The following is a 12050-nucleotide window of genomic DNA, read 5'->3' as shown; positions in this document are numbered from 1 at the left end:
CTGTTATATAAAGCCATGTACTACAGTTACCACAAGAGCTTCCATGTCAAATGGTCTAGATAGTACATAGTCCTGCCATGAGTGCAGGGAACTGGATGAGATGACCTCTTGAGATTCGTTCCAGTCCTGTGATTCTATGATTCTGTGATTTTTAAACAAGATGCAGAATCAAAATAAAGCTTGAGTACTCAAGTTTTATGTTGATTAACAGCATGGAGTCAGGACACATGTAACCTACTCCCTCATTCAGAGGCCAAGATGCAGCCCCTCTCCCGCTGACATAACTCCAGTGTCTGGATACTGCCCCTCAACATTACTTGCAGGGAATATAAGGTACACTGGGCCCACATAATCAAGGATTCAGCGGTCCATCCCCTGTCTGCCCTCAATACTATCCTTTGCATGGGCATATACAAAGCCACCTCCATATGCTCAATCCTGCATCAGCAGCCCATCCTGCATCATAGGGCTTAAATGGTGAAGAAGGCTATACAGGTTCTTCTACACCAGGCTCAACTTCACTCCAGGTGAATTATACATATGCTTAAAACAGGTAAAGGATCAGTACTTCTCATACAACTACTTCTGTTCTAGGAGATAAATGATCATTTATTAGTAATAGCTGATTTCAAAAACCGCACGTTACACATCAAGTTCCAACCTCATAGAAGAAATTTAAAAAAAAATATATGAAATCTGTGTACACTCAAAGTGTCTGGTGAACAGCTGCTAGCACTAAATATTCTACTTAGTAATGATGCTAACAGGAAAGGAAGACACTAACATCTCCCCTAAAGAGTATTTGTCAACATTGTAGTGAGAAGTACAAAGGAAAGGCTATTTACCCCTAATTGGAAGTTACCTCAGCCACATTATTTATTTACATATATAAAAAAAACAGCTAAGCAATTTACAGCAGTGGTAGATTTCCCACTTTAGAAGACTAAACTGCTGCAGACACATCTCTACAAAAACAGAACTAAATACAAATTTCAGTAGACACTTAGAACAAGTTGAATATGCCTGTCACAAAGCATTTTTGTTATATAACAAACTGCTTTGTATAATAGAAGATTTATACTATTCCATGGATCACCATTGACTTTTCTCAGAGTTGAGTATTAGATTCTAGGGAAAACAGAAGATTATAACTGAAACTTTTCACAAAGTAAACAGCATATACAAATATTTTTGTTCTCGTTGTTAATACCTTTCCATACACACACACACACACGGCTCTACAGTTTTCACCGCCCCAAGCAGCGTGCTCAATTGCCACTGCCGTCCGTGTGCCCTTAGGGCGGCAGGTGCGTTTCCGCGGCGGCGGCAATTCAGCAGCAGCTTCTATGTTTAGCTGAAGCCGCCGCGGACAGCTAAACATAGAAGCTGCTGCCGAATTGCCGCTGCCGCGGAAATGCGCCTGCCACCCTAAGGGCACACGGACTGCCCCCGCTGTCCGCGGTGGCAATTCAGCGCGCTGCTTGGGGGCAAAACAACAGAGACTGCTGCCCCAAGCACCAGCTTGGAATGCTGGTGCCGGGAGCCGGCCCTGTATACGCACACACACCCCCATCTAACATCTGGAATAAAATGCGAAGACAAAAAATTCTAAAATTACTGAAGAGTGCAACAGTTTTGATACTTTATAGCAAAAAAGATTTTTTTATAACACAAGCAAAATCTGAGCACTAGTGCTTAGTAGATGTTTGCATGTATGTGAACATGGCTGCCTCAAAAACCTCCTGTAGATGTATGAGAAGTTTTCAGCCACAGCAAGCTTCCCTCATCCCAAACAGGGTGTTGATGTGATCCTTGAGTTGTAGGCCTGCCAGATTTTAAACAATGAGAACCTGCAATTAAATAGCCACTCTCATATGGCTCTCTTGGCAACAACATTCCCTGTTATTTTTGTGTAAGACAAGAACAAAAAAGAAAAAGAAAAAAAAAGAAAAAAAAACAGGTGGATTTTAATCCATATTAGATAAACATCTATAGAAAATTTGACACTGCTACGAAGAACAGCTTCACCAGGATGGGTTTACAGGCATGGGATAAAATAATGGTAGGATGATTAACTAAAGTTGAATCACTTTATCCTTAAAAAAAGGGAATATAAAAGTGGATCGTTCATTGGAGCCTGAAAGTTATTCATTTTATGAGCTAAAGTTACTGCCATAAAAAAAATAAATGATCTTCTACGTAAGAAACTTGAGCTCACAGGTATCAAATGGCTCAAAAGGAGATTCCATCAGCTTAGTCAGGGTCACCTTAATATGCTATAAACCAGGAAGTTTTTAGTGAGCATTTCCAAATGTATTAAGTTGCACATGACCAAGGGCCAGACAAAAATTATATACCTTAAGTTTGTTCCCTGAAACCCAGAATAGATGTCAAACGATTTCTGGAAGAAAATGCCTATAATCCTGACAAGTGAAAAAATGTAGCCAAATAATTTATATGTAGGCTTGGAAGGATTAGATTTGTATTGGTAAATGTTGGTGAATGTCAATTTCACTGTGCACACAAAAACAAAAAAAATAATTTCCATCAATAATAATAAAAATGTACAGATAGTCAAAGTAAGAAAAATGTTGCTTATTAGAGGTTGATAAGGACATTTACTTTGTATATTTTAACATGTGATGTTGACAAATTTGTTTTAACAGTTATAAAGCTTTAACTTTTTGAATCTCAACTATTATCATTAAATTATCTGATACATACACCCAGACTTAGCCCCACGCAATTTCCCTTAACTGTGAAAATTTAAACTGATGAAAGTTGAAAAAGCTTAAAAATAAATATCTATATTATGTGTCCAAATTATAAAAATAAATAAATAAAAATTCAGTTCTGCCAAGTCTATTTATATGGGATCACTTAAAAGATTCCACACAAGCCTTTTCATACCAGATCAGAATTTTCTCCTGAAGGGTACGTACACTTAAGAGGGTTCCTTCCAAGAGGCTAAGGGACTTGAGACACCTGCTCAGAAACACCACACTTCTCAACTTGTGTGATCTCAAGAGCTATGCTGACCATTTGAAAGCCCTCTAGTTGGAACAGACAGTTGCCCTACTTATTCTGTGGTAACAGGCATCCCTCATCCTGATGGATTTTGCCACTGCAATTCCTACCAAGTTTTAGAGCAACATGTCTTGCCAATGGGAAGGTATTGGGATCACAGACTTCAGTAAAGGTAATAAAAGCAGTTATATGTGAGCTATTCTGCCTAATGAAAGGAGATGACATCTAGTGATTTCTAATACAGTCTCTCAGGGCATGCCTATGCTACAACCTATGTTAGGTTGACTTACACCCGCCACAGTAATCACTGAGATGACTGATGTCTACATACTAACCTCCTTGGGTTGATGGTGCACATCCTCACCAGGAGTGCTTCCACTGACTGAAGAGGGGCAGTGTGGAGGGTTGAGAGGTACGACTCAGCTCTGTGCAGATCCCCACAGGGAGCCCAGCTGCCCCCCAGGATTCTTGCCTCCCTGCTCCCAGCCGGAAGGCAGCCATCTAGGGCTTCTTACCTCCAGCAGGGAGAGCCACACCCGGAATCTGGTCAGCTGCCGTGCTCCCAGCAGGAAGCATAGAGCCGGGCTTCCAGCGCGGAGTGGGGAGTCCAGGCAGCAGCCCAAGCTGTGAGCCTGGGTGGCAGCCAGGCTTGGAGCAGAGACCCAGCAGGACCTGGCTAGAGAGTTGGGCTTTCTTGTCAATTTTGCGGCTCCATGAAATTGACAAGACAGCCAACAGCGAATGTAAGTAACGCAGTGTCTTCACAGACACTGCGTCCCCCTAACTACGACATAAGCCCTATGCCTCTTGTAAAGTGGAGTTATTATGTCAGTGTAGTAGGGCACATACAAATCAGTGGGACAAGGCTGTAGTGACTACACTGACATAATTAGGTCAACATAGGTCGATGTAAGGCAGCTTAACTGTATGATGTAGACCAGGCCTCAGCCTAGACTCAAGAATAGAACACTACTACAAATGTATTTTTGAATAAATCAGAAGTCTTACAGCTGCCAGAAGTTTTACATGAGCTCTCCTTCTCTGAGCAGTTCCACGACAACTCACTACTGAGCTTAAGAGTCTGGGGGGACTTTTACAAAACGAGCAATTGTGCACTCACAGAACTGTTCAAATCAAAGCCTTATTTTCTCCTGCATAAGATCTTAAATTCCTTTATGGCTGAAGTGTTAACTTGCACAAAAAACTACATTTTTAAAGAAAAATAAAACCTTTTGGTAATTTACAGTATAGTGACATTTACCTGGAGATGATCCATGGTTAGTAATACTAATCTCTTTACTAATTACTTTACTGTTTGCAATCACTGTGCCAAAATTAATCTCCGGCTCAATTTCCAGATAACAGCATGGAATTAATCTGCAGAGAAAAGATATTTTAATTATTTTTTCCCAGAACTTCAAGCTATTTTGTGGTTTTTAAAAGGAATATATTTGAACAATGCATTGGGGGGAAAAAATCTGCTTTCCTCCAAATTCCATTAACACAATTATTTGTGCAATTCACTTCAGCAGTATTATGAATACATGGAAGACATAAAAATGCCTACTTATTAAACTGCTAATCCGTTTATTTATTTTTAAATTACTGTAACTTTAAAACAATTTAATTCCAGTCAATGAGCTGAAATGGAATGCAACTATATATTATGTTTCAGTTCCTGTGTTATGGCACAAAACCCCAATATAAATTCTCAGAAAAGCTTTCACTCATTTTGGGTTAATTCCAGCATAAAATTGACTAAAATGACTGACTAAGATAAACATACACCACATTTCAATAGTAGCTGACCAAACTAATATTTATCCAGATGTTCACACCCTAGTGCAACAAAACTTATGGCACTCGGTGATCTTTATTTATGAGCATGCATCATGTAGTTTCAACAACATTAGTTGTAATAAAAGACTCTGGTGAAATCAAGTTAAAGCTATTTGTTTTGCCAAGAGGCCTCAATCAAGATCAGGGCTCCATTGAACTAGGCACTGCACCAACCCTGACCCAACCCTTACCCTGGCAAGCCGCATGCCAGAGGTTGCCAACCCCTAAGTTACACCTAGCAAGGGACATAAAAGGCAAGAAGTAGTAGTAAATTAGGAACAAGAGAAAGACAAAGGAAACTTAGGACCTCTACTTAATGAAGGAGAGTCAGGGGTGAAAGTAAGATGAAATACTTACTAGTATGGGGTAAGTATACTGGAAGGGGTGGAGCCTCAGGCTGAAGGGGCAGGGCTAAGGGTCAGCCTCCCCCAGCCAGCCCTTCCACGCTGCCCAGCCCACACCAGCCAGGGCTCCGGCTGCTGCCATGGTAGCTGTGGCTAGAAGCCCCGGGCCCTTTTAAATTGACGAGCCCCAGGGCAGTTGACCCTTTGGCCAGTGCCATCGGCAGCCCTGGGGGGAGAGGGGCAGTGACGTTAAAGTGCTGCCACAGCAGCACTTTAACGTGGGCTGTGTATAGGCCAGTACCGGCAGCTACTTCTTACCAGTACACTGTACCGGCCCACTTTCACCTCTGAGCAGAGCTAATAACATAAAGAAAGACCTTAAACACCTCATCTATTTTGCTTCAGTCTTAACTTTTTTTAGTGAATGGCGACCAGATACTTAACACAATTAATATTAACAACAAGGGGGAAGGAATGCAAGACAAAATAGGAAAAGAACAGGTAGATAAATTAGATGTATTCAAGTTGGCAGGGCTTAATGAAATTCATCCTACACTACTTAAAGTACTAGCTGAATCAATCTCATAACTGTTAACAATGTTCTTTGAGAACTCTTGGAAGACAGGTGAAGTCCCAGAAGAATGGAAAAGGGCAAACATAGTACCTTTCTTTAAAAAGGAGAGCAAAGAGGACCTGGGGAATTATAAATCAGTCAGCCTAACTTAAGTACCTGGAAAGATACTAGAACAATTTATTTAAAAAATCCATTTGTAAGTACCTGGAGGATAACAGGTTAAGACAGAACAGCCAGAGTGGATTTGTCAAAAACAAATCATGCCAAACCAACCTAGTTTCCTTATCAATATAGACTTGATATAGCTTCATTTTAGGAAGGCTTTTCACACAGTCACACATGACATTCTCATAAAAAAAAACCTAGGGAAATATGGTCTAGGTGAAGTTACTATAAGGTGGGATCACAACTGATTGAAAGGAAGTACTCAAAGAGTAGTTTTAAATGGTTTGCTGTCAAAGTGGGTGGGCATACCTAATGGAGTCCCACAAGGGGTCAGTCCTGGGTCCTGTGCTGTTCAGTATTTTCATTAATGACTTGGATAATGGAGTGGACAGAGTACTTAAAAAAAACTGCAGAGGACACCAAGCTGGGAACTGGTACAAGCACTTTGGAGAACATGATCAGAACTCAAAATCATCTCGACAGACTGGAGAATTGGTCTGAATTCAACAAGATGAAATTCAATAAAGACAAGGGCAAAGTACTACACTTAGGAAGGAAAAATGAAACGCACAACTATAAAAGGGGGAATAACTGTGCTGGCGGTAGTACTGCTGTGCGTTTTAGTGGCTATCAAATTGAATACGAGTCAACAACATGATGCAGCTGCAAAAAAGGCTAATGTCATTCTGGGTTGCATTAACAGGAGTGCTGTAAGACATGGGAGGTAAACTGTCCCACTCTACTTGGCAGTGGTGAGGCCTCTGTTGGAGTACTGCGCCCAATTTTACCTGCCACACTTTGGGAAAGATGTGGACAAATTGGAAAGAGTCCAAAGGAGAGCAACAAAAATGATAAAAGATTTAGAAAACCCTGACAAGACAGCCCTGAAAAGAAAACCCTGACCTATGAAAGGTTTAACCAAAAATAAAACCCCACAACCACAAAACTGGTCATGTTTAGTCTGATAAAAAAGGGGCAGGAGAAGACTGATAACATATTTGGAGGCTAAGTGCTGTTATAAAGAGGACTGTGAAGAATTGTTTTCCCACATCCACTGCAGGCAGGTTAAGAAATAATGGGCTTAATCTGCAGCCATGGAAATTAAGGTTACATATTAGGAAAAACTTTCTAACTATAAGCATATTAAACCCTGAAATAAACTTCCAAGGGAGGTTTTTTTTTAAGAACATGGAATCTCCACCACTGGAGGTTTTTTAAGAATATTTTGGACAGACACTTCTCAGGGATGGTGTAGGTTTACTTTGTCCTGCAACAGTGCAGGGAGCTAGACTTGATCAAGTCCCTTCCATCCTACCAAAAAAGGTAACTTATCAGTGATACAGTTCTGTGTGGGGACCAGTGTTGACCTTCCTGTGTTTAGAATGAGACCTAGACAGTTTTGTAAATGCAGTGAGAAAGGACTTCTATCCTTGGACCTGCACCTGAGCACCAAGGCATCCAGATGGGAATTCATGTCTTCTGTCTTCCTGAAGTATGCTGTCAACTCTGACCATACATTTGGTAAAAATCCCGGGGGCAGAAGACAGCCCAAAGGGAAGAACTGTGTACTGAAAATGGTGGTTTGCCATGAAGAACCAGAGAAATCTTCCGTAGCTTGGGGAAATTGCCACATGGATGTAAGCGTCCTGATGGTTCAGAGCAGTCATTCTGAGTCAACGCGGAGAATCGTTGACAAGATGACCATATGGAACCTCATGTATCTGATGTATTTGAGGAGGCTGTGGAGGTTGATAACAAATCCTACCCTCCCTTTGGTTTGGGAACCAGGAAGTACTGGGAAGAGAAGCCCTGACACTGGTGTTCAGGAAGAACTTCTCCACCACTCCCAAGGCCAGCAAGAAGCGTCCTGCTCAGGGAGCAATAACTCATGAGGAGAGTCCCTGAAGAGAGATAGGGGAGAAGAGTGGAGAGGAACTAGGTAGTATAGCCTGATCTGATGGTGCTTAGGACCCAGATATCGTAGAAGTGAGCTAACCTGTCCCCAAATGGAGGCAGGGTAAGGGGAGTGATGACCAGAGCACGACTCTGGACCAATGAATGAAAGTTGTCACATGAAGGTGCCAAGGGAGGCCGTGTCAATTGGCTGAACTCCAGACCCGACTGCCTTCTCCTCCTCTGGGACCTATGCCCCTTTGTGGGGCTATCCCTCTGTCACAAGGGAGGAAAAGGCTGCCCAAAGATGCATTGTGGACATTATTGTTGTTGCTGTTGGTCACCTAAGTAGCACCGCTGCACTGACCATACATGCACCGCAAAGGAACATAGAATGGCCCTAAAATCCACAAAGGTATGCAGGATCTCATCCGTCTTATCTGAAAACAATACCTGGTCATCAAAGGGCAAATCTTGTATGGCCTGTTGCACACTGGGAGCAATGCCCAAATTCTGCAACCAGGATGCCCTTCTCCTTGTCACCACAGAAGACTTAACTCTGGTTGAAGCGTCCAAATGTCCAGCACAGACTGCAACGACATCTTTGTCAACAAATGCTGTTTAGTGGCAAACACCCAAATTCCTCTCTGGATTTTTTAGGCAGCTGGTTCACAAACTTAGACATAGCTGTCCAATTTACAAAATTGTATTTGTACAACAATGCCTGCTGGTTCATGATCCACATTTGTAGGGAGGAGATGTAAATCTTCCTGCCCATTAAGTCTATCCTTTTGAGGTCTTTGTCCTTAGAAATGGACTTCAGCCTTCCCTGCTGAGCTCTCTTGTTCACTGCAGTTACGACTAGGGAATTTGGGGCCAAATTGAAGTACAGGCCCTCAAATCCCTGCACTGAGACAAAATAGTGTTTCCCCATGCGTATTGCAATAGGTGGTACTGAAGCCAGAATGCTCCAGAGGACCACTGCAGGCTCTAGGAGCAGGTCGTTGATAGGGAGTGGTATTCTCCCAGGAGCAGACAGCTGTATGATGTCCACTAACTTATCCATGTTCTCCTGCAGGAACTCTACCTAAAAGCCCAGAGAAGCAGCCATGCACTGCAAAAGGTCCTGATAGGCCTTGAAATCCTATGGTATTAGAGTAGAGGAAGAGCCAGGCACTGCTGAATTGCTGGCTCCCATTCCTGGAGTGGTGAAGCTGGAAGGGGCAGCTCCATAGGCTCCACACAGGGAAGGCTCATTGATGCCTGAATCTGCGGTCCACAGTTCCTGCCACTGGTCTGCCAGGTGTGCTGCCTCCACAACCAAGGGATGTCCCACAGATTCCATGAAGGCCACCGATAAGGATAGGGCATTAGTAGCCAGTAGGTGCCAGGTGAAATGCCTCCATCCTGACCATGAGTGCCAATCCTGGTGCCCATAGTGCTCCGTAAACAGTCCCTGATGCAGGTTGAGCATGGAGAGCGAGAGGAGGAAGATCCCAACCTCAACAGAGAAGCCACAGGTTTCCGTAGATAAAGGGGATCAAGTCCTGAGGGAGAGAGTAAATGGTCTGACTCACCAGTTGTCCAAAATGAAGCAGGGACCAGTGCCAATGATGGAAACAGTACTGCCAACACAATGTTCTAGTGCCAGAAATGGTGTCAACCCAAAAGTCAGCAGAGATACCAAAATAGCTGACAGTGCTGAAGCAACTGGAGGGCACTGAAAAGCCACCACAGGAACATCTACAGTATTGACTGCAACAGTGTTGAGGAGATTCCCAGTGCGGAGGTCCCTTGCACTGCGCCTGGTACTCGCCCTGCTTCAACAGATTGCAGAAGGGGAGCATCAAGGAGCAGTGCCAACAGACCCAAGGGTTCAGCAGGCCTGTCCAGCCAATGGGGCTATAAATGACAAAGCCCTGGTCAAGTCCTGGAGCAAAGGAGAGGTCAGAACAGAACAGCAGAGGAGTTATGTAGCCTCTTGGTATGCCGCCAATGTAGAAACAGTCAGTACTGGCATCACCGTTGTCACTATGGGACACAATGGATACCCAAGCGCCAGAACCAGAGTTGACAGTACAGGGTTTCTAACCCCCCTACTCGGCACAGGGGAGCAGTCAGAGGCACCCAGGCCATCCCATATGGTCACACTGTGTGCTGTTCCACTCTCTTCCTGAGGGAGGTGGGACAGTCCCACGAGACCTAGAATGGTCTCGATTGGTTTTATGCAACCTTTTCCTCAGTGCACTTAATGGGGAATGAATCATCCATCTCTTTGGAGAGGTGCCTGCCCAGAGCATGAGGTGGCCACTCTCTTGGAACTGGAGGGCAACTGCCAGTTCGACAAGGGCCTTGTTGCCAAAACAGGTCACGTGGCCTGTTTGAGCAACTGATGGTCCCTAGCCGTTTGAGACTGTTTCCTGAATGATCTACAAATCAATCACAGCTCCTTGACGTGGGCCTCGCCCAAGCACAACAAGCACTGTACGTGCAGATTTTTGCTAGGGACTGTTCCCCCACAAGGCGGACAATATTTAAACCCAGTAAGGGCATCATACAGAAATATTTAACTAAAATATAACTAACACTAATCTAACTACACTATGGGTACTGTTAATTATACATAACTAGGGAAAAAACTGAACTAATGAGAGAATGTGAGGTTAAGACTACATAGAGCTCAAACTCCAGTTCCTTTGTACCGCTTGTGCCTGAAGGAGATCGGGGCAGTGTTGACTCTTGTAGCCAGGAGAGGGGCTATGGCCACAAAGTGTGAATCTCACCCCTCCTTGTGTACTTCTAGGCAAAATTCTCCGGTCCCGGCACACATATATACCCTAATTGGAATACAGGGCTGCATCTACTCGAAGAAAAAGATCTTGGAGTTATCGTGGATAGTTCTCTGAAGATGTCCACGCAGTGTGCAGAGGCGGTCAAAAAAGCAAACAGGATGTTAGGAATCATTTAAAAGGGGATAGAGAATAAGACTGAGAATATATTATTGCCCTTATATAAATCCATGGTACGCCCACATCTCGAATACTGTGTACAGATGTGGTCTCCTCACCTCAAAAAAGATATTCTAGCACTAGAAAAGGTTCAGAAAAGAGCAACTAAAATAATTAGGGGTTTAGAGAGGGTCCCATATGAGGAAAGATTAAAGAGGCTAGGACTCTTCAGTTTGGAAAAGAGAAGACTAAGGGGGGACATGATAGAGGTATATAAAATCATGAGTGATGTTGAGAAAGTGGATAAGGAAAAGTTATTTACTTATTCCCATAATACAAGAACTAGGGGTCACCAAATGAAATTAATAGGCAGCAGGTTTAAAACAAATAAAAGGAAGTTCTTCTTCACGCAGCGCACAGTCAACTTGTGGAACTCCTTACCTGAGGAGGTTGTGAAGGCTAGGACTATAACAATGTTTAAAAGGGGACTGGATAAATTCATGGTGGCTAAGTCCATAAATGGCTATTAACCAGGATGGGTAAGAATGGTGTCCCTAGCCTCTGTTCATCAGAGGATGGAGATGGATGGCAGGAGAGAGATCACTTGATCATTGCCTGTTAGGTTCACTCCCTCAGGGGCACCTGGCATTGGCCACTGTCGGTAGACAGATACTGGGCTAGATGGACCTTTGGTCTGACCCGGTACGGCCTTTCTTATGTTCTTATGTTCTTATATCTATCTGTAAAATTTCTCATAATTCCACTACTCGAACAAAATCCCAGCAGCGATGTCACTTGTTTTACGGATACCAGTTCTGCACCAACATGCTCTCTTCATTGCTGCTCTAACCAGTGGTATGGAGAGGTACCAGTTTTAACACTGTTTTGAGAATAATTATGTTCACTTACAATGAATCTGGAGGTCTGATGTTCTGAGAATGATGATTCCTCCCCAAGTAGCTTCTTAATTGGTAAGGTATTCCACACAACTGAAAGAAATTAGTCCTTGTCCCAATACTACCTTTCATAGTTTCTGTTACCATGTTGTTTCTCTCCATCTATTGGCAGGTGAGAAAGCCATTTTTAGGAATAACTCTGTTTTCATTCTCAGCATAGCATTAGAGAGAATTTCATACCAATATCAAGAAAATGAGGACTTTGCTTTGCTACGTCTCATGCTACATCAAGTCGCAAATGTAACGTGGTCTGTGCCTTTTACTTTTTGAATTAAAGGAAACAGAGACAAAAGTATAGGCTAGT

The 12050-nt window shown here is 43.0% G+C and overlaps 1 protein-coding gene across 1 annotated transcript in view; it reads right to left on the bottom strand.

Moving 5' to 3' along the window:
• CFAP47 (cilia and flagella associated protein 47) overlaps positions 1 to 12050 on the bottom strand; it is a 647660-nt gene that overhangs the window by 621724 nt on the left and 13886 nt on the right. The window contains exon 3 of the mRNA XM_045022903.1: positions 4289 to 4404. Coding sequence (XP_044878838.1) covers positions 4289 to 4404 — 116 coding nt within the window. The remainder of the gene's footprint in view (positions 1 to 4288; positions 4405 to 12050) is intronic.

Source organism: Mauremys mutica, chromosome 1 (assembly GCF_020497125.1).
Source record: "Mauremys mutica isolate MM-2020 ecotype Southern chromosome 1, ASM2049712v1, whole genome shotgun sequence".
Lineage (NCBI taxonomy): Eukaryota > Metazoa > Chordata > Testudines > Geoemydidae > Mauremys > Mauremys mutica.
The sequence above is the reverse complement of the archived record's forward strand: the minus strand, read 5'-3'. Positions and strand labels throughout refer to the sequence as shown.